General features: G+C 39.6%; 1 protein-coding gene across 4 annotated transcripts in view; it reads right to left on the bottom strand.

Annotated features, from left to right (window-relative positions):
- The window catches only part of CDK15 (cyclin dependent kinase 15), an 80,311-nt gene extending 55,763 nt beyond the window's left edge, over positions 1-24,548 (bottom strand). For 2 of the 4 annotated variants that reach the window (XR_010410270.1, XM_064586926.1), the window contains exons 1-6: positions 24,184-24,548; positions 23,311-23,460; positions 23,004-23,101; positions 15,391-15,470; positions 6,124-6,218; positions 4,894-4,956 (exon numbers count right to left, since the gene is read on the bottom strand). Coding sequence is in view for 3 of the 4 variants with exons in the window: in XM_064586926.1 (XP_064442996.1) it covers positions 4,894-4,956; positions 6,124-6,218; positions 15,391-15,470; positions 23,004-23,101; positions 23,311-23,460; positions 24,184-24,312 (615 nt within the window). In the remaining variant the exon portion in view is untranslated. The remainder of the gene's footprint in view (positions 1-4,893; positions 4,957-6,123; positions 6,219-15,390; positions 15,471-23,003; positions 23,102-23,310; positions 23,461-24,183) is intronic. The other 2 variants (XM_054506063.2, XM_064586927.1) reach the window with 2 other exon arrangements.
- Positions 24,549-25,287: the final 739 nt, after the last annotated feature.

The raw sequence follows: 25,287 nt of genomic DNA, 5'->3' as shown, positions 1-25,287 counted from the left end.
CTCTCTATCTCTCATGAATAAATAAATAAAATCTTTAAAAAAAAAAAAAAGTAGCCGATGCAGAGCTGTGCAAAGAGATCCACTTTTGCCTTCAATTAGGAACTTCAGAGATGCTGGGACCTGTACTGGCCTAACAATGACTAGGAGACATTGGAGCCAAGCTGAGGGGCCGCACGGTCTGACCAGAGCAGGAGCCTGGGGGCCGTGTACTTCCATGCAAGTCCCACCTTGGGCTCACAAGCCATTTAAGAATGTGAAAGATTTCTTGCCACTCCTACTTCAGATGTTCACTGGTTCTTTGAGTTTTCCCAGTGCTTTCCCTTCTTGGTGCTTTGCGTACACACACTATCCATTTTACCATTCATCAAACTACGAAGCTACCAAAATGCGAAATTCCTATACCAACATTTAACCTTCCAATCAGCTATAAATACAAATGTTTCTGGAAAGACAATATGAAGAAGCAACTAAAATTGCAGGAAAAAGAGAAGATGCTACATTGTGTGCTTACAGATACGCTTTTCAATGTGAAAATACTAAGGAAGGAGGGAGCACGAGACAATTGAGGGACAGAGACAGAAAGGAGGAAGGGAAAACAACATTTTATTGAACACCTTGCACCTTTTAGAATCCTCAAAGTAACCCCATGAGGGAGATAGGCTTGTTTCCGATTTGCAGATAAGAAAAATAAGGCTCAAGGAAACTTTAAGAGCATGTCAAGAAACAGTTGGGGTCAAAACTCAAACTCAGACCTGCCTAACTCCTCTACAACATTCTGAGAAAACAAAGAAAAGAAAATTAAAATGTGACAGGGAAAGGGAGCATCAGCTGGCTGAGTCAGAGACAAGCTTCTTCGCGGACCAGCCTGAAATGCCTTTCATGTTGGAGTACAGACTGCTCTCACTAATGAGTCACACCCGCCTCCTACCTCCTCGCTCTTCGGGCCCTTTCCTCCCCGGCTCCATGTGCATGTCCACCAGCATTCATAAATGATAATGCACTGCAGTATTAATGTCTGGTATTTTATAGCCACGCTTCTTAAAACTGCAGTCTGCCCTGATTAACCTCACCACCCACTCACTCTTGAATCCTTTGCAACCTGGATTCTTCCTTCACACTGGCCCAAGCTTCACTGATAACACAACCCAACCCAATGGTGTTTTCTTAGTCAACAAGCCAAGTAGTGGGTGATTCTCTCCAGCGAGGCTTCCCATACCCCAGGGGTGAGTCCTGTTTCCAACACAGTGAGGCTCTTGGGGACAAAATAATTTCACTGGGCTAGTGCCATCTGGGCCAGCGGGAGCATTTTCACTGCTGCGTCTGCTGTGGGGAACTCATCCCTACCCCCACTGGCTTTGATTGGAAAACTTCTTCCTTTGTGCTTCTCCATACCCCTAAGAAATCCCTCTATTTATTAGGGTAGCTCTCACAAATCCACAAAGTAGTCAAGTATGATTGCAGTCAAGTATGATTTTCAACTGTATTCCCGGTGCCAGTGGCCCTCTCGACCATGGCCTTCCCTGAAACTGTCTCTTCCCTTGACTTCCATGAGAGTGTACTTTTCTGGATCCTCTACAGTCTGAAAAGCTGCTTCCTTTTTGTCTCTTGTGTCCTGTTCCTCTTTCAACCCCTAAAGGCAAAAGTTCTATAATCAGTTCTTTTATCTTTGTGCATTTGCTCTTTTGGTTATCTACTCTCTTGTCTTGAACTACAAACTCCCTGAGTCAATTACCCCCAAGTCTACGTCTCCAGCATATAGCTTCCTCCTGGGCACTAATCTCCTCTCTGATTGTCTGCTGCTCATTTCCCTTTGGATTTCCACCTCAACTAGAAGCTCACCATGTCTAAAACAGGACTCTTCCTCCTCCTCTCCAAATCAACTTCTATTTCTGTTAATAGAGTTATAATTCTTCTGGTCAATCAAGGAGATTATGTTAGAAATCCAAAAGGTGAGGCCTCACCCTAGACTTCCTGAATCAGATGCCCACGTCATTCATCTGCTCATTGAAGTTTGAGAAGCCCTGGGCTAGCCCACATCAATAAACTCCTAACTGGAATCTCCTACTCTTTAATCCATCCCACAGACCACAGTTACATAAATTTCCTTCTGATCATGTCATTCTCTCTCAACTCAAACCCTTTTAATGACCCTACTGTCTAAGAAATAGAGTCCACATCTTAGAAAATAAGGCTCTCACCTACCTACCCAATCTATTTTTCCAGACTTACATACCCCTCATCTCATTAATATATTCTCTCTTTCAGGCCAACAGGACCAGAGATGCAGTATTGGTACTAGTGGGAAAAGACCTTAACCAAGAATCACGGTCAGCAATGGCAAAAGCTGGTTCTATAACCTCAGGCAAAATACTTGTCTTCTCAAACCTTGGATTCCAATTCTGCAAAATAAGGGAGTTAGACCAGCCCAATATTTTTAAGGCTTTTTTTTTTTTTCCTGCTGCAACTTACAGTAAGAAATACATACATATCCAGTATTCATACAGAGGTACAAGTACAGTTTCAACTGGACCTAAAGTTGCACAATATAATGCTTATTCTTGCTAGGTGTAATGTACTCTAATATTTTCTATTCTTTTCTCATCTATTCCATTTCATTTTTTAAAATGCTAGTTGCTGGGGCTCCTGGGTGGCTCAGTCGTTAAGCATCTGCCTTCGGCTCAGGTCATGATCCCAGGGTCCTGAGATCGAGCCCCGCATTGGGCTCCCTGCTCTGCCGGAAGCCCGCTTCTCCCTCTCCCACTCCCCATGCTTCTGTTCCCTCTCTTGCTGTGTCTCTCTCTGTCAAATAAATAAATACATCTTTTTAAAAAATGCTAGTTGCTAATCACCAAATTATTTCATAACCCACGAATGGGCCAGAATGTGAAGACTGAAAAACACTGTGGTTCCTCCAACCCTAATGGTCCATGACTCTGGGATCCTCTTCCTTCAACACATCCTATACTGCTCTGCTCTGTTCTTCTGCTTCTCTGCTCTGTACCTTTGCTGAAAACATTCCTTCCTCCTGTGACATCTTCCCCCATTCTAGCCTCTTGAAATGCAATGCATCTTTTAAGGTCTGGTTTCATAAAAGCTCTTAAAATGAGAAGATATCTTTTACTTTTTTGCATATCTACACTAGGTCTTATTTTTCACTTGGTGTTATTCACAAATGTCCCATAATAGTACCGGTGCATATTTCTAAACTCTTGTTTTTGGTTGTAAGACCCTTGACATTAGGAATCATGTCTTCTATGTCTTTTTATCCTTCTAAGCCTTTAGCACAGTGCCTGGTATGAGAGTCACTCAAGCCTGAAAATGTTCTTTCTCCATTCTTTCTCCAAGCGGTCATCACCTTAACCAATACCTCTAGTTCCTTGACTCTTCTGCTCTCTTCCGAGCTATCAGCAACCCGTCTTAACTTCCTTCCTTTAGATTAGACTCAGTTAAAAGCCTGACCATCACTTTAACCTCTCTCTTGACAATCTCCTCAAATCTCTTGCCCAACTGTCTTTTTCTTTCACATGTCTGGCAATCCAGACTGTCTACTTTTTCTATTCCTCTATCTGAATTGCTCAGCACTGCCATTAAAAAGGAAATCCCATGATCATGCAGATAATTTAATGGTTTTCGTTCTCACCAAGAGTCCTCAATACACTACTAGACATTCTTTCTTGGTTTGCCTGGTTAGGTCTCTATCCCATCTCCACTAGCTATTTTAAAATGTTTTCACTCTCCTCAACCCTCAAGCCTTCTTTTCCCCCTTGCTTCCAAGACTGGATTAGGTCCCTTTACTATGAGTTCTCATAGTATTTCTAGTTAACATGGCCATAGCCCCTGTCACTTTGCTTCTTACTACCTATTTAAGTCTGTATATCTTACTGGGCTTTGAGCTTATTGAAAATAAGAAACACAACTATTCATTATTGAAACCTCAGAACTTAATATAATACTAAGTACTCAATCATTCTTGAATGAATAAATGAATAAAAGAATATAAGTGTTAATTAAATGAATGAGTACATCATATAGAAATTTCATATAGGTTATACCGAGGACCAATCAAGTAATTAATGCCAATAAAACCATAGGGAATGAAAAGTATGAAATGGAAATGGTTTCTAAAATTTACAGCAGACATAGAATTACAGCGAGTTGAGAGTTTATTATTAGTTCCATTCCAGTGACTGGGAAATGGAACTAGGTCTCATTTACAACAGGATCTGATAGAACAGGCAAACAAGTAACTTAATTTTGACCTAACAAAGGTAGTTTGTTTGCTGATTCTGGTGAGGAACTATAAGTAAAACAGAAACTTTATCACAGACCACAGTAGTCTGCCATGAAGAAGGTATTTTATGATGGCTTAGCTTCACTTCTTTCCTTTGAATGCAATTCTTTTTAATTGCTTTGTACTTCTGAAGACACATTTGCATGATGGCAATGACTGACAAGTTTAGGCTGCCTGGAAAATGGCTAGACACTGCTCTATATCTTGAGAGGGACCTTTTTTTCTTTTTAAGGTTTTATTTACTTCTTTTGAGAGAGAGAGAGAGCACATGCGCACACATGATCGGGGGTGGGGGGAGGGGTAGAGGCAGAGGGAGAGAATCTCAAGCAGACTCCCCCGCTGAGTGCGGAGCCTGACTTGGGGCTCAATCCCCACAACCGTGAGACCATGACCGGAGTGGAAATCAAGAGTTGGATGCTTAACCGACTGAGCCACCCAGGCACCCCGAGGGGGAACTTTTTTTTTAAACTTTTCTCTAGAATATCAATGATAGGCATCTTCTTATTTAGTATCATGGGATTTTGCTTTGCAATGACAGTCTGTTTCAAAACTCTTCTGCTGAGGGCAAGCCGGAGAGGAGTCCTGACTCCCACAGTACTCACCCTGACGTTGTGAGGATGAAGCCCTCCTGGGTGCTGAGACATGTACTGGGCCAGGTCTGTGTGCTACACCAAATGGTGGAGAGAGTGACATTAGCAGAGCTTGAACAGTGTCCTAAAGCAGACCACAGATGTGACTGTCAGAGGTATTACAAACTTCAGAGTTTTTTTTTTAAAGATTTTATTTATATATTTGAGAGAGAGAGCACATGAGAGTGGGGAGGGTCAGAGGGAGAAGCAGACTCCCCGCCAAGCAGGGAGCCCGATGCGGGACTCGATCCCGGGACTCCAGGATCATGACCTGAGCCGAAGGCAGTCGCCTAACCGACTGAGCCACCCAGGCACCCCCAAACTTCAGAGTTTTTGAGAATAAGTTACAAAAGATACATAACCAGGTTTCCTGAGACCTCACTATCAAGGTCAAACACAGTGTGTCTTTCTAAATGGCTGTCCTAAGAAGGAAGCTTGTTTCTCCTCACAAAAAGATGCTCATTTTATTTTTTTTAAAGATTTATTTATTTATTTATTTGACAGAGAGAGGGAACACAAGCAGGGGGAGTGGGAGAGGGAGAAGCAGGCTTCCCGCGGAGCAGGGCGCCTGATGCAGGGCTCGATCCCAGGACCCCAGGATCATGACCTGAGCCGAAGGCAGACGCTTAACGACTGAGCCACCCAGGCGCCCCAAGATGCTCATTTTAAATGACTGCCAGTGAACACAGTGATACAGGCATTTTTCACTCTCCTTGGAGGCAAGTCAAGTATACGTGCCTTAGGATTTCTTTCTGCTAATATTTTGAATGGCTTTTTCCTTTCAAAAATATGAAAGTGAGTTATTATTTAGTAAACTAGGATACAATTTTTAAAAACCTTGTGATTTATGTCTTTATTGTCAATGAAAAAATGTTGGGTTCTGCACAGATGGTGATTAAAAATAGATAAAAAATAAGCACGAAAGTTTTCTTTAGGAGGCAGACTCAACGTGCTTATTTAATTATTGCTGGTAAGGCGGGGGGGTGGGTGAGGTGGGGGGAAGACAGCAAATACAGTGGGTAAAGAAACAGGAGCAAAGAAGGAGTATAAGAACAATAGTCTCTAGTAATCATAATAATGAAAATTTCCATGACACTTTCCACATTGTAATGAAAGTTTTATCATGCCATAAAATATTAACAGATTCATTACATGAGCACCAGGCTTTTCTCTTATGCTTTATAAAATGCTGGGGCAACTCACCATGTATTCAAAAACAAATGTCAGAGTCTCTTTGGTGTGGATTATGTCATGCAGGAGCACAATATTGGCATGTTTCAAACCCTTCAAGAGAGAAGCTAGAAAAATTAAACAAAATGTTAATTCAATCATTGATAATGAAAGTACTGCTTTAAAGATATCAAGCAGTATTTATTTTTAAAACACTTCAAATCACTCGTTCTGGTTTTTTGTTGCTGGGAAAAAACTCTTGTGAAATAATATCTGAAATTACAAAGGACCTTCATGATTTGTCCAATGGCAAGTCATTGCATTTATATAACTTATTTTTCTTACAGGCTAGAGCAGTTGCAAAAAAAAAAAAAATGTTTCCATTTATCTAATCAATTTCATCAAAGCACTCAGAGCACTTTGCAAATGCTTCCCTCTGGGAATCGGGAATCTTATCTCCATTTCAGAGTTACAGGAGAGGAGGCCTGGAGAGATAAAGGCCCTGGGAGGAGCAGGAAATGGAGTGTTCTGCCTTCTAGAGTAGGACTTTGCAACATGTGGCCTTTCTCTAAAATTCAAAAGTGTCACAGAGGGTCAGCAGGGCCCGTGGATGTGATTAGTGGAAGGCAGGGACAAGAGTATGGGATGAAGAACTGTTGGAACATGATGGAGAGGATTTCTTAAAGGGAAAATTGCGAACCTCTGTGGAAAGGAGAAAATGCAAACTTGAAAACAGGACAGAGCCAAACTTGGGGAGCCCAGGGGAGTGTGAGTGAGGAGGTCTAAGGACTGTCTCTTGCATCTTTAATAACAGATTATTATTAGGTCACTAAAGGCAACCTTAAAAGGGAGAAGTCACTGCAAAAGGCCAGTGAGTGGCTGGGAAGGAGTCTGAAAGGCTGTCGTTGGGGGCTTCAGGGATAGGAAGACCCTCTAGCTTCACAAGGGTGGAGACCAGAAAAGGCATAATAAGGAGATGGTGAGTCTCAGCTCAGGACACCCCTGCATGAGTGAATAGTGTCCTTAAGACTTACAGGAAAGGGAAAGTTGTGTAAGCCTTCAAATCCGTGTTCTGCAGGGCATGCTTGCGTGTCATGAAGCTCCTACACCAACTCTTTCCCAGAATTCCGTGAGATCAAAACCAAACTCAAATACTACCTTCAAATTTTGGAACAAATTACTTCTTTCAGGAATCTTGCCCTGTTGTAAGGATCCTCTGTTGTTTTGCCCTCCTGATAGCCATTATTCTTTCTAGTGGGGACACTTAGTCCATGCTATTCTGGTGGGGCCGACCCCACCCTTACCTGGATCTGAGTGTGTCACCCAGGCCTGGCCCATCGGAGCACAGCACTCTCAGCCCCAGCGATCGGTTCAGAGACCAGGCACAAACCCTATTTTGTTGATTTCACCAGAAGCTGCTCTGGCCAGATTACCAACACCTGGTGAGAGTCTGTCTGGGACTAAAACTCAGGCAGAGAAAAACAGTGCTGAGGATAGAGAGGCATGGATTCCTGGTGACATCATCCACGCCCTGCTAGCCCATAGTTATCCGAACTATCGGCCTAGTGAATTTCCTTCTTTAGGTACCATCAGTTTGAGCTGGGAACCTCAAGTCATCAAAGGAGCCCTATTATACCCGCTAACCTTTCTTTGCTCTGATGACTAATATTCTAACTTTACTTTTTGCCCCCTGAATCCTTATGAGCTAAATTTATTATCCCACTTTTACAAACATGTTGCTTTGTAAGTGTAGTGAACAGTTTCATAGGCATCTGTTTAATGTCCGGGGCCCCAGACCAAAGGCTCCATGGGAATAGAGGGAGTGACTTTCCCTCTCTTTTGGATGCCGCCGTACCACCTAGCACAACACTCAGCCAAGAGTAAGCACTTAATTTGTCAAATATATTTATGGAATGTCTTCACAGAGAACTGACTGTGGAGCCAGAGGCCCTAATGGGAATCCTGGCCCTGTCGCTTTCTATCCCAGCAAGCTCAGGAGAGTATCTCAACCCCAGTCTCAGTTCACTCCTACTGAAAAAGAGATAAGGCCTTTTCTGACTTGACTTCACAGGGTTGATATGAGGATGGAATCAGATGTTATGCGTGGAACCCTTGGAAAAATGGAAAGCATCACATGGTTGCAAATTAGAATTAATACCCCAGGCATCAGCTTCTTGCCCCTCCCTTTTATCTTGAACTCCAGTAAACCCCCATTCCCAGGTTAATATCTTTAAATTTTGTTTATGTTATGTTCCTGCTAGGGTTTTCAGCACCTTCCATATTTATAACAATGACTCTGACCATCAGTTGAGAATGCTGACTTTTGGGTATATTTTTATTTATGAATTATGTTCATTTTCTCTCCCTGTACACACACACGCATGCGTTCAGGCATTACAAAGCACGCACCAAAACTAGATTTTAACAGATATGGTAAAGCTGCAATTGCTAAGAATATTGTGAAGATATTTTATTTATAATACAATTTTATTCTTACTTAAGTTTGATATTACTAAAACTCATGATGCTCATTTTTTTTCTTTTAAAAATTTATTTATTTATATTGGGGGGAGGGGCAGAGGGAGAGAGAGAATCTCAAGCAGACACCCCGCTCAGCGTGTAGCCCGAAGTGGGGCTCGATCTCACCACCCTGAAATCATGACCTGAGCCAAAACCAAAGTCAGATGCTTAACTGACTGAGCCACCCAGGCGCCCCTTGTGATGCTTATTTTCTAAAATCATGGTGGCATGTTTTCTTAATCATGATGGCTTCATACTCTCATTTGCTAAAAAGCTCAAGGAACAATACCTACTTAGGATGAGGCTCACTGCTAACAGTGGGTATAAATATTTTATATAGTTTTCTTGGTAATTTCTATTTTATAGGGGTAGAAAAAGTGTCAGTTTTACAATCTGTATTGTGCACTTATATCTATATTATTAGTCTTATTTTCAATTCACAATTTCTTTGCAGAAATCTTTTTACACTCCTCTCAACTCTTTTTCTCACACCCTTATCCAATTCAGCCAATCTGTTGGCAATACATTCCAAACATGTGCAAAATCCCCCCTTCTTGCCAACTCTCTGCTACCATCCCGGGCCAAGCCATTCTCCTATCTTGACTGAATCAGTGCACATCCCTTCTAGCTAGTCTCTCCCTGCCTCCTCCTTCCCTTCCTGCAGTCTGTTGTGCACAGAACAGCCAGCCGCTGTGGTCCTTCTCAGATGGAAGTCTCTCTTGGTTCCAAACTCTCCAGTGGTCTCTCATCTCACTCAGAGTAAGACCCAAAGGACTCACAATGGCCTGTCCAGCCCACATTCCCTCCTTGCCCTCATCAGCTCACACTCCTGTCCTTGCTCACCTGGCTCTAGCTGTTCTTTGGACACTTCCAAACACATTTCCTCCCTGAGTCTTACACTTGTCCTTGTCTCTGCTTATAACCCCTTTATCTCATTCCCTGCATGTTTTCTCCCTTGCTTCCTATAGGTCTCTGCTCAAACCACACACATAAAGTTTGAGCTTCCATGACCCTTTTCAATGAAATAGCAGCCTCCTCACCCATGACTTACACTAATGATCCTCTGTCTCTGTGCCCTGCTTTTATCCTTCTCCATAGCACTTACCACTTATTACCCCTAACCTATTATATGTTTATTTGTTAATATTCTATCTCCACCCTTAAGCAGAGACTTCGGTCTTTTTTGCTTATTGCTATATCTCTAGTGATATAGAATATTATATAGTGTCACTAATCACCTAATATTTCTATACCCATAATTGGTTGGCATAGGGTGTTTCTGTGAGAGACACTTTCCTTTCGTTGTCTTCCTCATTACATTATAAATGTTGTGAGTGTTATTGCCATGTCTACCCAACTGCATTTTTAGCACTCCAGAACTACTGAAATACTTATATGGACACTGTGACTTTTGGTGAGTAATAATAGGCAATTTACATGAAAGAGTAGATGATGCTTAAAGCATTTATCTCATGGTATTGATATATTGTCCAGTCTATCTACCAAAGGGATCTAAAGTGCTTACAGCCTCAGATGTGCAGGTCTCAAACCCAAGACGAAAAGGTCTTCTCGTTTCAAGGCTGCCTCATGCACTTCACAGTAAGATATGGTGTGTTCTGCAGGCTAACAAGCTGAAGGATACAAAAGCTGACTGAGAAGGGGAAAGATCCTAAAATCAGAGCATTCTGATTCCTGTAAAATTATTGTTTTTTAATTCACATATTCTAAGTATACCTATCTTTGCTTTTCTTCAAAGAAAAGACACACAGATAAATTGGGGAGTCTTTAAAGCTCCAGACAAGTGGAATCACAATGGAATTTCTTTGAGTGCTTCCAAAATACTTTGGTGATCATGGCAATGATGATGATGATGATGATACCTCATTGAGCATTTACCACATGCCAGGCATTGTTGTAGGGATTCTGCATATATTAACTTGGTATGGGAACACTCAGAAAGCCAAAGAGAAAATCTGAAGAAAACAACTTAATCCCAAAGATCAGATCACAGCTGAACATTATTCATTTTATTTTATTAAAGATTTTATTTATTTATTTGACAGAGAGAGACACAGTGAGAGAGGGAGCACAAGCAGGGGGAGTGGGAGAGGGAGAAGCAGGCTTCCCAAAGAGCAGGGAGCCCGATGCGGGGCTCCATCCCAGGATCCTGGGATCATGACCTGAGCTGAAGGCAGATGCTTAATGACTGAGCCACCCAGGCACCCCTATTCAGTTCATTTTAAAAATGCAAAGTATTTCTTTCTTTATTTTAAATGTCCAAACATAGTAGGACCAACTGGTTGAACATTAAATGGCATTTAGTTTGATTCTCATATATGTAAGATATTTAATAATTTTAAAAATTATTTTCATCTTGCAGTGATATGAGAATATTTAGTTTCTTGGTTTTGTTAAATTTCACTAGGGTTTTGGCTTAGTAAAGTTTTAGGAAAACCGGTGCTTTCCAAGTGCAATGGGTCATGACGTTTTATTGTTACTCTACTGTTTTCTGTTTTAGTTTATGTAAAAGATGACGATGACAAGGAAGAGCAAGGTTGGCACTCAAAGTCCTACGGCACAGCTCCATGTAGTGAATGGCTGGCTGGCTGTAAGCTTTTGAAGGTCTGGACTGTCCCCGTCCCTGTCTCTGTATCTCTAGCAGCTAGCGTAGTCCTGGCATGTGGTGCTCAGTAAGTGCTTGTAAATTAGTGCAGACCAAACCGTTGTAATTGAGTTTATGTAGGAGTTAATAATGGAGTCAATTTCCACCCCCAACCACCACTGGACATCGAATTAAAGAGTGTGGTTCCTGATGTTACATTTCTTCTGGCCTGGGTGTCATAAATCAAGTAAATGAGTCAAGTTATTCATTCCAAGAAAAGAAATCTAGATAATGTTAAATGCTAAGACAAATGTTAGATGAGTAGTCATCTGATTTCTTTGCAATTGTCATCTGATCCCATATCATCATCCTGACATCATTTTGCTTTATAAAAATGTAACTATGCATATGAAAATATGCTATGTCTGTGATGTGATTTGATTGTATTCAATGGAGGACTTCTTGTCAACCAGGCCTCCCGCAGTCTATTTGTAGTAACAGGCAAGTCAGCGTTCTTATCGTATCCTCTACCTCATTGTATGACCTTGGGGAGGTTCCTTAGTCTATTTTTGGTTCAGTTTTCTCGTGTATGGACTGGGAATAATTACTTTGTAATGTTTTCTATTAGAGAATGATCTTAAAAGATCCTCAGCTAAAACTGTTTCTAATTTAAACACTGCAATTACTGGTGCTATAAAGTACAGGATAGAATCAGAACTGACAAACATACAATATTATTTCCTTTAAAATATTTCTTCTGCATTTTGCTTAACATTTATACAAAATGTATCATAAAAACAGATTTCTATTTTTATTTTTCTTTTGCTAGAGGAGAAATGCTTGAGTTATGGATTTCTAAATTTATCATAATAAAGTAGGATGAGAGCAAAATGGATTCTAATACCTAACTATTCTGATTACTAGTTTTGAGGCCTCAGACAAGTTACTTAACCTCCTGAAGCTCAGGTTCCTTCATCCGCACAACAAAAATAACATGCTTTACCTCCTAGAGTTGATGTGTTTAAAAAAAAAAAAAAAGATAATGAGGGGGGAGGGGGAGAAAAGATTATGTCATATGCCTAGTCTTCAAAACAATTTAATTATATGATTGCTTCCTAAACAAATGATGTTGAGGGTCTGAAAGTCCTGGGTTTGAACCAAAAGTCTATTTTTTTTGAAAGATATTTAAAATGATGCACGTTATTAAGATAAGGTAATGATACACAGTTTTGTAAAACTAGGGAATGTGTTCTTATATAAAAGCTTAAAATATTCACCTGTTCAAATGAAAGTATTTTCTCCTAGTTGTAAAACTAAACAGTTAAAATATAATTCTAGAGCCAATTAGGGAAGATCTTTTTCAGGTTGTTATGAAGGCAGCTAATCTTTTTAATTAGCAAAGGAATGAGGGCAGGGAACGTGTCTATTTTGTGCACTACTATGTATCCAGCAGCCATCCTAGTGCCTAGCCATAGTAGGTGCTCAATAAATATTTGTAGACTATCTGTAGAATATTCATAGAGAGTGTACAGATTTTTGAATCGGAGAGATTTGGTTTGAATCGTGGCTATCCATTGGAATAATAATAGCATCTATCTCCAAAGGTTCTTAAAAGGATTGAAAGAGGTAACACATGAGAGGTATCTGGCACATATATTAAGATACGTTTCCCTTAGTGTTGTTCCCACTGTTGCTAATTTCATCATATTACATGTTAAGATCAAATAGTTCTCCAAATGACCAGATTAATGAACCACCGTATGTATTCTACTTACATATAGAGAGACCATCCATGTGGTAAAATCCTACTCAGTAATTCTTTGGCTGATATCCCATCAGAGCAGCCGAACTGTTCAGGAAAAGTAATTCCTGCTTCAAGGCTTTTCTTAAAAAAATCTGCATTACTTGTTCAGTGTTTCTGCATGTGGCTTTCGGTTGCCTTTTTAGCTAGTGACCCTGGATTTTAACTAATGAACTCCAGCTGTTCTTATTTTGCCTTCCATCCCTTCTCATTTAACCTCCTGTCTCCCTAGCCTCACATCCTTAAAGTTCTTACAGGAAAAATGGGACAGTGCCAGAATTTTCAAATGAGGCCTCATCTCCTCTTGAGGGGAGAGGGCTTCTTTAACGAGGGCTCCCAGCTTTTTCAGTGATGGAAAAAGAAACATTCGTTGTTGGAAAGTGGATGCCTAACAACCTCCAGTGTGTCAAAAATCCTCTTGTGGTTTTTAATATTATACAAGCAAAGCGTTCACGTAAGGTAAGTCCATAAAACAAACCCAGGAAGTCCACAGATGAATACTGAATGTAATTGCAAACACCTGGGAGGGAGAGGCAATTCCTCAGTAAATATGCAATAAAAGAAACATCTACCATACAGAACAATACAGATCCAGCTTTTCTGAACCATGCTGAGAGCCATCTGTTAGCAAAACTGGCAAAAATTTTTCATTGCTAAGTCAAATGTCAACCTGAAAAACTTGGCTGTGGGCAAAAATCTGAGCGTGGCAGGTCTGAAGTAATAGGCAAACTCGAATGCACAAAGGCAACACCATGAAAATGCAGTGAAGCTGGGCCAGAGACTCTCCCATTATATTGGTGACCTGGGGATTTCTATTATGTTCAGAAATACTATTCAACCTATCCACACATCTCTTTCTAAATCTGATCATACGTTCATGGGGACCACTAATAAGTACATTAGTAAATGCAGCTTCCATTATATTAAACACTTAAAATCTTGCTTTCCTCCAGAATGCACCTGATCCTACCAGGATGAATCCCCACCTAACCTGACAGCCATTTGGCCCCTCTACTCAAATTCAAAATGACATATTTCCCAGGGGCTGTAAAAGACTTTTGAAAATGGCATCAAATTCAGTTATAAACTCATTTTCTAAATTGCTTTTTCCATGCCTCTTTGCATAACCCATCCTTCCAAGCTTGGTTCAAAATCTACTGACTCCATTAGGCACACTGAGACTCACTGGTTCTCATCTTAGTTTGCATCTTTTTTTTTTTTTTTAACCTCCATTTTAACACTTGTAACTTGAATCATCTGCTCTGTTAAAACTGAAGATAATACAGAGCAAAGATCAGGGCTTTTTCTTCTCATCCTTAACAAGGCCCAGCAAGATGCTGTGCGTATAGTATGTGTTCCATAAAGAGGGGAAGATAAAGTAGTTAAAAAGGGAAGCGACATTTGTTTGTTTGTTTTTGCTAAAATGGATAGCAATCCTATCATTTTATTTTAAACAGCTCATGTAAAAGGTTAATAAATTGTATTTTTGATGATTTGTTTTTACTATATTGCCTTCTTGATTTTTTTTTTTAAACGTGGGGCTTGAATGAAAGACCCTGAGATTAAGACCCAAGCTAAAATCAAGAGTCAGATGCTTAGCCGACTGAGCCACCCAGGTAGGTGCGCCCTTCTTGATTTTTATACTATAAATTATTAGTTATCCTGATAGTGAACAAGACATCATTAAAGGAAAGAAACAAGAATGGAATAATAATAGCCAATATTTTTTGAACTCTGAAAATGCGATATGTGCTTTAGATACATATTCTCATACCAACTCAATAGAAGAGGTACTATGATCCTCTTTCTGCAATAAATGGGGTCTAAAACAGGTAACCTAGTCTACTCACGGTCACACCATAGTAATTGGTAGATTTAGGATTCAAACCCGAGTCCATCTGATGCCAGATGCCTCACCTACTTACTATAGTGCCCAGGGTACAGAGAACATACAGAGACGACACTAAAAAGTCATGCCTTCCCAAAGAGTTCCTTAAATGCTATCTAAACAACTTATGATTTCCAGGTAAATTACTTACTGAGAATTTGTGTGGGTGTGTTATTTTTTCTCTTCTATATGGATTTGTCTGGGGTAGCCTTAGCACTTTAGCATGGGACCAAACACATAGAGGGCATTTAGTGAACACACATCGAGTTCATAGTCTTGGGCAACTAATATAATAGTTTTGAATCTTAATTTCCTCAAGAATAAATAATAAAATGATAGTATAAATATACTCTGAAAACCGTTAGGAAGAATACAGTTGCAATTATAATATTACTTCTAGAAATATCAAAAGCCAGATGCCGAATGGATAGACTCAATGTATTTTTTTACCAAATTGAGGGCTTGTAAAACAGATCTCTTGGTTCTTACCTTCCCGAATAGCTGTAAATGGGACTCCTTCCTCTGCATTCATGCTGATGACTTTTAGAGCCACTAGTTGTCCATTTATCCTAGAAGAGTCGGGGTGGGGGGGGGCACACATTTATTGAGATGGTTCACAGCAGTTCATAGCAGCAGTTTATACTAAGGACAGTGTAACAAAGTGTAACCAAAGCAGCTTTTCCTTCCAAATATATTCCAGCATATGAATCCACAATGTTCTCAAAATAAACAGTTTTAAAAAGTCATATGTATGTATATCAAAATATTTTCTTTCTTTTTACCAAAGTGATAAAACACTGCAAAGCACAGAACCCTGCCCCTCCCCCCACCAAATCCAGCCTCATAATATTTCGATGTATCTTGTCTTTTCATTTCCATTTGTGCACTTTAAGCCATCCTTATTTTCCATCTGAATTGTTGTCGTGACCTCCTAACAGTTTCCCTACTCTCATGTCTGTTCCCCTACTGTCTTCTCTCAACAGAGTAGCCCAGGGCACCCTTTCTAAGGGAAAGTCAGAACAAATCACTTCTCTGCTCAAAACCCACTGTTATCTTCACCTTTCACTCTGAATGAAAGCCAAATTCTTACAACCATCTCCTAGGTGCCCCCTGATCTGCCCAGCCCTACTATTACCTCTCTCTCTTTATCTCCTCCTGCTCTCCCCTTATTCATCATTTTGTTCACCCATGTAGGTGAAGTTCTGGAGAACCGAGATTTTCATACGAAGATAAATATATTATTTTTCTTAAAGATTTCATTTATTTATTTGAGAGAGAGCGAGAGAGAGCACAGAAGGAGAGCGAGAAGCAGACTCCCCATCGAGCAGGGAGCCTGTTGTGGGGCTGGAACCCAGGACCCTGGGATCATGACCAGAGCCGAAGGCAGAAGCCCAACTGACTGAGCCACCCAGGCACCCCTAAATACATTATTTTTAATACAGTGGGATTCATATCATGTTATTAGTAACCTGCTTTTCCTCCATCTAATTTTTCTTTTATTCATTCTTTTTTTTTTTTTAAGATTTTAATTATTTATTTGACAGAGAGAGACAGTGAGAGAGGGAACACAAGCAGGGGGCATGGGAGAGGGAGAAGCAGGCTTCCCGCTGAGCAGGGAGCCCGTTGCGGGGCTCGATCCCAGGACCCTGGGATCATGACCTGAGCGGAAGGAAGATGCTTAACAACTGAGCCACCCAGCCCTCCCTCTTTTACTCATTCTTGTACTGTGTGATATTTAATAATGAGATAATATTTCATCACATAAATATACTACAGTGTGTTTATGCTTAGCCACCTCCAAATGCTTTTACATTGTTTCTTTGGGCCATTATAAAAATACAGTCATGGTCATGTTTACGCGCTATCTTTTCACAGAGCCCCTATTCTTTTCTTAGGGTAGAGTTGGAATTGATAAGTCAGGGTATGCTGTGCACCAGTTTTTATTGTTTTGAACGCATGTTCCCAAATTATGCCACAGAGTGTTCACACCACTGACTGGCCATTCCAGCACTTTCTTGCCAACACTGGGCAGGCTTTTTGTTTTCTTGTGTTTCTTCATTTTTTAGAGCAGTTTTAGATTTACAGAAAAATTGAGAAGATCGTACAGAGAGCTCTCATATACCCCTCATCCAGTTTCTTCCATTGTTAATATATTAGTATGATACATTTGTTATAATTAATGAACCAATATGGATACATTATTATTAACTAAAGCTTAAAGTTTATTGAGAATTCTTTAGTTTTTTGCAGTAAAATTGTATTATTTATTATGGGTTGCGTTGTACATTGGTAAAGTTTGGGGGTAGCGCAACATGATAATACACAGGAAAAGCCATAAAAGTACCAGACCCAGGAATTTTTCCCAATAGACTTATTTAATAATGATTTTTAAAATTCCAAATGCATGTAAGATATTCTCTACTATGTTATAATAGAACAAAGTAGAAATAGCTGAAATGATCAACATTAGAACAATTTAAAAATGTGTGGTACATCAATATGATAGAATACTTTGAATTCATGACAAAAGCTTAAATCCAGAGACATGTAGAAATTAGAAAATATTCATGATAAAATGAACAATAGAATACAAAATAGCAAGCATACCATGTTTGTAACTTTAAATAATTTGTGTGAATGTGCAATCGCTGTGCTAGAGTGATGGATTATAGAGGATTTTTAAGTTTAAAAAATGTATTTGCTGTTACACATTCCTTTTTTTTCCTTTTCTACAGCATTTATAAGTTTGTTATGGTTTTCCAATTTGATTTCAAAATGCTTTCTTTTTATCTCTTTTAAAGTAGATATCACAGTAGATATGTATACATTTAAGAAATCTATTTATCTTGGTCTTTTTTTTTTTGAAATTGAGATGTAATCGACATACAGCATTTGGAGGTTAAAGGTGTACAATGTGTCGCTTTGATACATTTATATATTATCAGGATTTCTTGAGTTTTTACCTAATGTCCTTTCTCCGTTTCAGGATCCCATCGAAGATACCACATTACATATAGTTGTCATGTCTCTTTAGGCTCCTCTTGGCTAGGACAGCGTCCCAGACTTTCCTTGTTTTTGATGACCTTGACAGTTTTTGAGGAATACTGGTAAAGAATTTTGTAGGATACCTCTCTATGGGAACATTTCTAATTTTTTTTTTATGATTAGACTGCGGTTATGGTTTTTGAGAAGGTAAAGTGCCATTTCATCACATCATATTAAGGGTACAGACTATTGTCAGAATTTACGACTTTTGATATTGGCCTTACTCACCAGCTGAGGTAGTGTCTGTCAGGTTTATTCACTGTGATTATTCTTCCCCTACTCCCTTTCCACAGTGTACTTTTGGAAGAATGTTACCATGAGTAACCCACACTTAAGGTGTGGGGATTTATGCTCCACCCTCTTCAGTTATTTACATAAATTATTTGAAATTCTTTTGCACAGGAAATTTGTCTCTTCTCTCTCATTTATTAATTTACTGAGCCATTTATTCATAGCAGTGTAGACTCATAGATATTTATTTTACACTTTGGGTTATAATTCAACATTAGTTTATTTTGTTACTCAAATTTTCCAACTTTATCCTTTGTGAGCCCTTTCAATTGGCTCCTGTGTCCCTTTGACATAGCCCCATAAATATGGGGTTTGTTTTTTGCCTATTTAATTTGCAAAAAAAAGGATTTTTTTTTTGCCTATTTAATTTGCCTAAAAAGGATTATCATATTTTAATTTCTATTTCTTTAACTAATTGTGGACCTGAATTTTGTTAAGTTTTTTGGTCTTTTCTGTTCTTTTGTGATTTGCCTACTTGCCCACCTTTTCATTGAAATGTTTTGTGTATACTTTTTACCAATTTATTTTGTCTACTTTCACATGTCTTTAAAATTTTGAACTTTAAAATTTTTATGAAGTTCAGTATTTTCCAAAATGTTTTACTCAGAGCATACCTCTGTGACATTCTCCTCATCCCCAAAACAGTTTTTTGGTCAAATATGTTTAGAAAATGCTTTATGCTTTAAAAATTTTCTTTATCTTTCTTAGACAGTCATGGTATACATTAACATTTTAAAGATGCTGAGAGCACTTATAATAAAGAATCACATTTTTACTTTTGTTTTAGGGTTCCCTGCAATGATTTGACAATGGTAAGTGTTTCAATGAACATCTAGTAAGATCTCTCAGAACTAGGGCTCCTTAGAACATACATGTGTAGATGGGGCACCATGGATGCTTCTAATCTTCTCCTAAGGGTTCTGACTTCAGTATTATGTATAGACAAACCTTTCCAGCCCAAAGGTTAGATAGAATTCCTTTACCTATTCTTCCAGTTCTTTTTTTTTTTTTTTTAAGATTTTTATTTATTTATTTGTCAGAGAGAGAGCACAAGCAGGGGGAGCAGCAGAGGGAGAGGGAGAAGCAGGCTCCTCACTGAGCAAGGAGCCCGATGCGGGGCTCGATCCCAGGACCATGGGATCATGACCTGAGCGGAAGGCAGACGCTTAACGACTGAGCCACCCAGGCGTCCCTATTCTTCTAGTTCTTATCTTTTCTTTTTCATTTACCTCTTTAATCTACTAGGAATTCATATTGTGTATTTACTTTTTCCAAGTTGCTAATGATCATCCCAGCTTCATTATTGGACTATCTTCTTTTCCCTGATGATATGACAGGTTACCATGATTATATATATATTAGATCTTACTAATACTTGGGTTTGTGACTATTCTGGACTTAAAAAAATCATATTTCTTTGATCTGTCTTTTCTTGTACTATGCTACACTACACTATTTCTATACTACACTATTTCTTATATTACACTATTTCCTTGATCTGATTTTTTCTTATACTACACTTTCCTTATACTACACTAGTATTGTAGCTTTTCAACACATTTATGATATATTAAAACTTGAAATTAAAGAATCATTGACATCTTTGCACTATGAGATTTTCTAACCCAAATATTCTGTACTTACAATGGTCTCTGGAATAATCCACCAGACCTTAGACACCTAATCTACTGCAACTGCAGCTCTTCTCCCCTCCCCTCCAATGTCCGGCCTAGTCTTGCCTCAGGGAGTTGTTACTTGCTACTCCCTCTGCAGGAGGCTCTCTCCCACCGCTCACGCACAGGGCTCGCGCCTCACCTTTGTCAGAGTCTGTTCAAGTGTTCCCTTCTCAGCACGCTATTTAAAATAGTCCTACCACCCCACCCTGGCGCTCTTATCCCACTTCACTGGTTTATTTATTGATTTATTCTTTTTTTTTTTTTTTTTTTTAAGATTTTATTTAGGGCGCCTGGGTGGCTCAGTTGGTTGAGCGACTGCCTTCGGCTCAGGTCATGATCCCGGAGTCCCTGGATCGAGTCCCGCATCGGGCTCCCTGCTCGGCGGGGGGTCTGCTTCTCCCTCTGACCCTCCCCCTCTCATGTGCTCTCTCTCATTCTCTCTCTCTGAAATAAATAAATAAAATCTTTAAAAAAAAATTAAAGATTTTATTTATTTATTCATGAGAGACACAGAGAGAGAGAGAGAGGCAGAGGGAGAAGCAGGCTCCCAAGGAGCAGGGAGCCCGACGCGGGACTCGATCCCAGGACCCTGGGATCATGACCTGAGCCGAAGGCAGACGCTTAACCATCTGAGCCACCCAGGTGCCCTATTTATTGATTTATTCTTAAGATTTTATTTATTTATTTGACAGAGAGAGACACAGTCAGAGAGGGAACACAAGCAGGAGGAGTGGGAGAGGGAGAAGCAGGCTTCCCGCTGAGCAGGGAGCCCGATGTGGGGACTCGATCCCAGGACACTGGGACCATGACCCGAGCCGAAGGCAGACGCTTAACGACTGAGCCACCAAGGTGCCCCTGTTTTATTTTTTTCCCAAGCACTTTTTCACTCTTTGACAGAATCAGTCTTTCATTAATTTGTTTATTGCCTATCTTACCCTTACTAGTATGTACACTCCATAAGAGTAGAGAATTTTGTCTCCTTTGTTCTCCAGTGACTCTTTATTGGCTGAAATAGTGCCTGGCACATAGTAGGTGCTTAATAAATATTAGTAGAATGAATGAATGCCCATCTGGCTATTTCTCAGGTCTAATGTCCCTTAGTAAATCTTTGCCCATTTTTTGATACTAATGATTTTTGTTGTTGATATTGTAAGAGTCACTTCCCTTACTATATTTTCTATTAAATGGTTATTGCTAATACATAAAATGACTTTTGATAAGTGTATTTTAATGTTGTAACTGATCACCTTACTGTTCTAGCTTACTGCTTCTACTGGTTTCTTAGATGATTCCCTTCCCTCCCTCAGAGGAGGCAATTCTGTAATCCACAAAAATTATATCAGTCTTTTTTTGTCATTGCATTGACTAGAATTTTTATGATAATCTTTAACAGTAAAGGATAATGAGCATTCTCACCCTATCTCTAACTTAACGGGATGTCTCTAGTATTTAACAAAAAAAGTATGTGAATTGATGATTTGAAATATTCTACATCATGAGGAATTATCATTCTATTCCTATTTTGCTCAGAGTTTTTAAAAACTAGTAACTGATGTTGAATTTATTTGGCATCTATCTCTGTGACATTTTTAAACTTATTTTTAAATGATAAATGTAATGCCTTTGTGGTAAGGAATAAAGTAAAGAGTTTGAGTAATCTCTCTTTCCCCACCACAGTTTCAACCACTAGAAATAACTATTTTTCATAATCTTGTGCATTTTTCCAGACTCCTCTATGCATATATAAACTTACACATGCATGGTACATCGGAATTTTTTTTCAATGAGAATATAGGGTATATATTATTCTAAACTTGCTTTTGTCTTTTAAAATAGTGGACATCTTTTCATATCAGTACGTCTACCTCTTACTTTAGATGGCTGCACACTATTTCACTGCATGGTGATTATTTAGCCAGTCCTCCATTAGTGAGGTGACCAGGTTTTTACTTTCTCTATTACAAATCTTGCTGCAATGAATATACTTGTACATACATTTCTATGCACTTAAACAAGTATTTCTTTTTTGTTTTTAAGATTTTGTTTATTTATTTGAGAGAGAGAGAGAGGGAGAGGGCAGAGGGAGAGTGAGAGGGAGAAGCAGACTCCCCGCTGAGCAAAGAGCCCAACAGGGGGCTCGATCCCAGGACCCTAAGATCATGACCTGAGCTGAAGGCAGACGCTTAACTGACTGAGCCACCCAGGCACCCCTAAACAAATATTTCTAATGTATTTTTTACCCTATTACTCAGGTGAGTCCTTTGAAGGAAATATTTTATATTCTTAGTTCCTAAGATAGTTTGTGGAATTCAATTAAATAATATATTTAAAATGATAGTTCCCTAAAATCCTGTTTCACCATGTAAAAATAATAACACGATTACTAGGATAAATAATAAATAGTCTTGCAGTATTTATATTACATTTTTAAAATGAACACTTAACCACTGTTGAGCCATTATTTTTCTCCACTGGAGTAACATAAATTAAAGAAATCAAACCTCCAACTGTCCCATCTTGACTAAAGCAATGAAATTCATATTTGTTTAACAACTTCATTAGCCAAAATGGGCCCTTGCCTTCTGGATTAGCATTATTTTTATTCTCCAGCCATTTTGTATATTTTTCAAGTATACAAACCCCAGGGCTAATCATTTTTTGCATATATCATGCTTTGTAGAAACCAACTTCAGTTTCCTCTAAGAAGGTAAAACAAGAATGAAGGAGCAAACTCAAGTTTGTCATTGCAAACCTCTGTCGTCGTGTTTTAGGGAGAGATATGAAAAACCCTTTAGAGACTGCACTTGTGAACAGCAGTACTTGTTCCTTGGGTTCGTAGTAGAAAGATTCTACTTCGAATTGAATAAAAGAGAGGAAAAGCTGATAAACATTTCAGTGGGCTGATTTTAATCAGGGCAAGAGAAGTTCGTTTTTCTTGCAAGGCTCTTTAAATCATCGCGTCTCTCCCTGTTGACTATGGTGTCTTGCACTGGTCACGAACTTCTGCCCTGTGTCCCCCAGCTCTATAATTTCGAATCAGAGGAGTGAGATCCTCATCTGCAGAATCTCTCCCAGTTATGAGTCACTCACCTGCTAATCCCCTTGTAAACTGTAGCATAAGAACCTTCACCCAGCTTCTCCAAGTTCAAGTAAGATGAGGCTGCCCCAAAAGGGAGGCTCTTCCTCTGCTTGAGCAGAATGGGGAGGGGTGAGAGGTGGGAGAGAAAGAAAGAGCACTTTTTTTTTAAGGTTGACTTTTTCCCCCCAGAGAAATTAGACAGCATTGCCAGAGTATACTTGGAAAGGCCCTCTCCATAACTGCCCTAGAAGGGAGGGCCAACCTCCCTAGACAAGCACATATTAAATTTTTCTTCACCCACATCAGATGTTCACTCACCCACTGAAAACCCTGCCTCAGATCTTCTTCCTGAAAAGAATCACTGTTACTCTGTGGCCTTTTACTCTTGAACTTCTGGGCACGGACAGCCTGAAGTCCCCTGGGGTGAAATGAAGTCATGGAACATGATGCTTCTTTTAGGTCTGCCAGCTAGAGAAAAAGGAAAGTACAGGAATAAAATATATGCAAAGTCAAGACTCAGTGGCTGGCAGAAACTATTTTTTCTTCATTTGTCTGATTGTCACTCTTCAGATGTTTTCTAAGCCTCCTACACCCCAAAAAGCAAGTCCTTTCCTGAAAGCCATATCCTTAAAAAAGACATGATGATATCAACTGCAGAAAATCTACATTCTTTCTTCACTTAAAAATATGTCCTAAACACTTCGGTTAGCCTAAATCTCTTTGATGGATGGTTTCCAATTTTTCTCTGTTTAACTCAGCCTTTTTTTTTTTTTCCTCATGTCCTCTTAATTTATCTTTTTTGGGGAATGATTTTCTCATATGTCATTGCTAACAATCACAAGCTAATCATCAAGATTTTGAATCCATAGCATACCAATACTGCAGCTTGCTTTCGTGAGGCTCAGCTCTGTCATTTAGGACTTCGGAGATTACAAGAGAATAACTACTTTCTCAACTTTAAGTCAACTGAGTGTTGTGCAGCCCAAAGCACACGATTGTTTTTCCCTTTTGGTTTACAAGAACATCCACAAATTTGATAACAACAGCCATAAATTCTCTGTGACTTTAATAGGATTTTCCTTTTATTGGTTTAGACCTACCGCAGAAAAATCCGACCCTGCTTCAGAAAGGGAGTCTCTGAACTCCTTAGTTTATCAACAGAGGAAGATGTTCCTCCTGCGAGACAAATACCTCGGTCGCAGCCTCCGCCGGCTCGGGCTCAGGCACTGTCCTCTGGCAGCTGTGTGCATCGTCTCCCTCCCAACAGCGATGGCAGCGCCATCCAGGCTGGAGAGTCTTCGTACACAGCTCTTGACCCATAATCTTCTAGGTTCAAGGAGAAAACCCGCACTTGAACCTCTCCCCTCTGCCTCTCCTGTCCTCGTTCGCAACCTTTCTGCCAGAGGTCAGCAGGGCTAGAGCTTTCGTATGACTCACATGAGGGCTCTGAGTGGAGCAGCCTCGTGACTTCAGCAGTTTTTCCTGATCGGTGCGAGAAATCACATCAGAAAGGTGGCCGCCTGCTTTCTTCTGTGCACAACTGAAAACAGGACAGCTGATTTTGGCTGGAATCAATTTTGGCACAAAGTTCTTCTTCCAGACGCAAGTTAGTGCTCTTACTTTACACAGCTTTGATGAATTTCCATTGCTTATCCGTGTGTAAATGATCATGATATTTATTAGGCTTCCCAGGCGCTAAAGTGGACGGCTTGAGGAGTATTTTCTCCCTGCCTTTCATCTGGAAGCATTTTGCTTCTCAGACTTTAAAATAAATTTGCAAGCTAGCCAACTTTTAGTAAAGAAACCACAGAATCATAGAATAGGAAGATGCCTTCAAGCAATAGTGTACGGTATCTAATAGTCCCAGAGGGGTAGTCATTCATTCATTGATTCAAAAACGATCTAGTGAGCACCAGTGTTGTTTTTACCATGCAGGTAATGATGTTACCCAATGGTGAGGAGAGGAGAGTTTGCCTGAAATATCTTCTTCTCTCCCTCTCTTCTTCCCACTCCCCCGTCCCTTCCTGCCACATAAATGTAATTAATGGTTACCGTTTTAAGCATGACATGTCAAGGAACTAGCTTGAGCTACTTTGTAGTCTTTGCGCAGAACTTTTTCTCTCATACACTCCTAATATTATGGCCACTATAACGTACTAATCAGAGTGAGACAGAATGTAAAACACACACACACACGATATCAGCATCATTAAGGGAAAAAATTAATCATGTCAATTACTACAACAATATTTATGTGTGTTTGATATCTGAACCTCAGTAGTTAAAAAAAAGCCC

The sequence above is a fragment of the Mirounga angustirostris genome, unplaced genomic scaffold (genome assembly GCF_029215605.1).
Source record: "Mirounga angustirostris isolate CCGP_5_RB_7025 unplaced genomic scaffold, mMirAng1.0.hap1 SCAF_3, whole genome shotgun sequence".
Lineage (NCBI taxonomy): Eukaryota > Metazoa > Chordata > Mammalia > Carnivora > Phocidae > Mirounga > Mirounga angustirostris.
The sequence above is the reverse complement of the archived record's forward strand: the minus strand, read 5'-3'. Positions and strand labels throughout refer to the sequence as shown.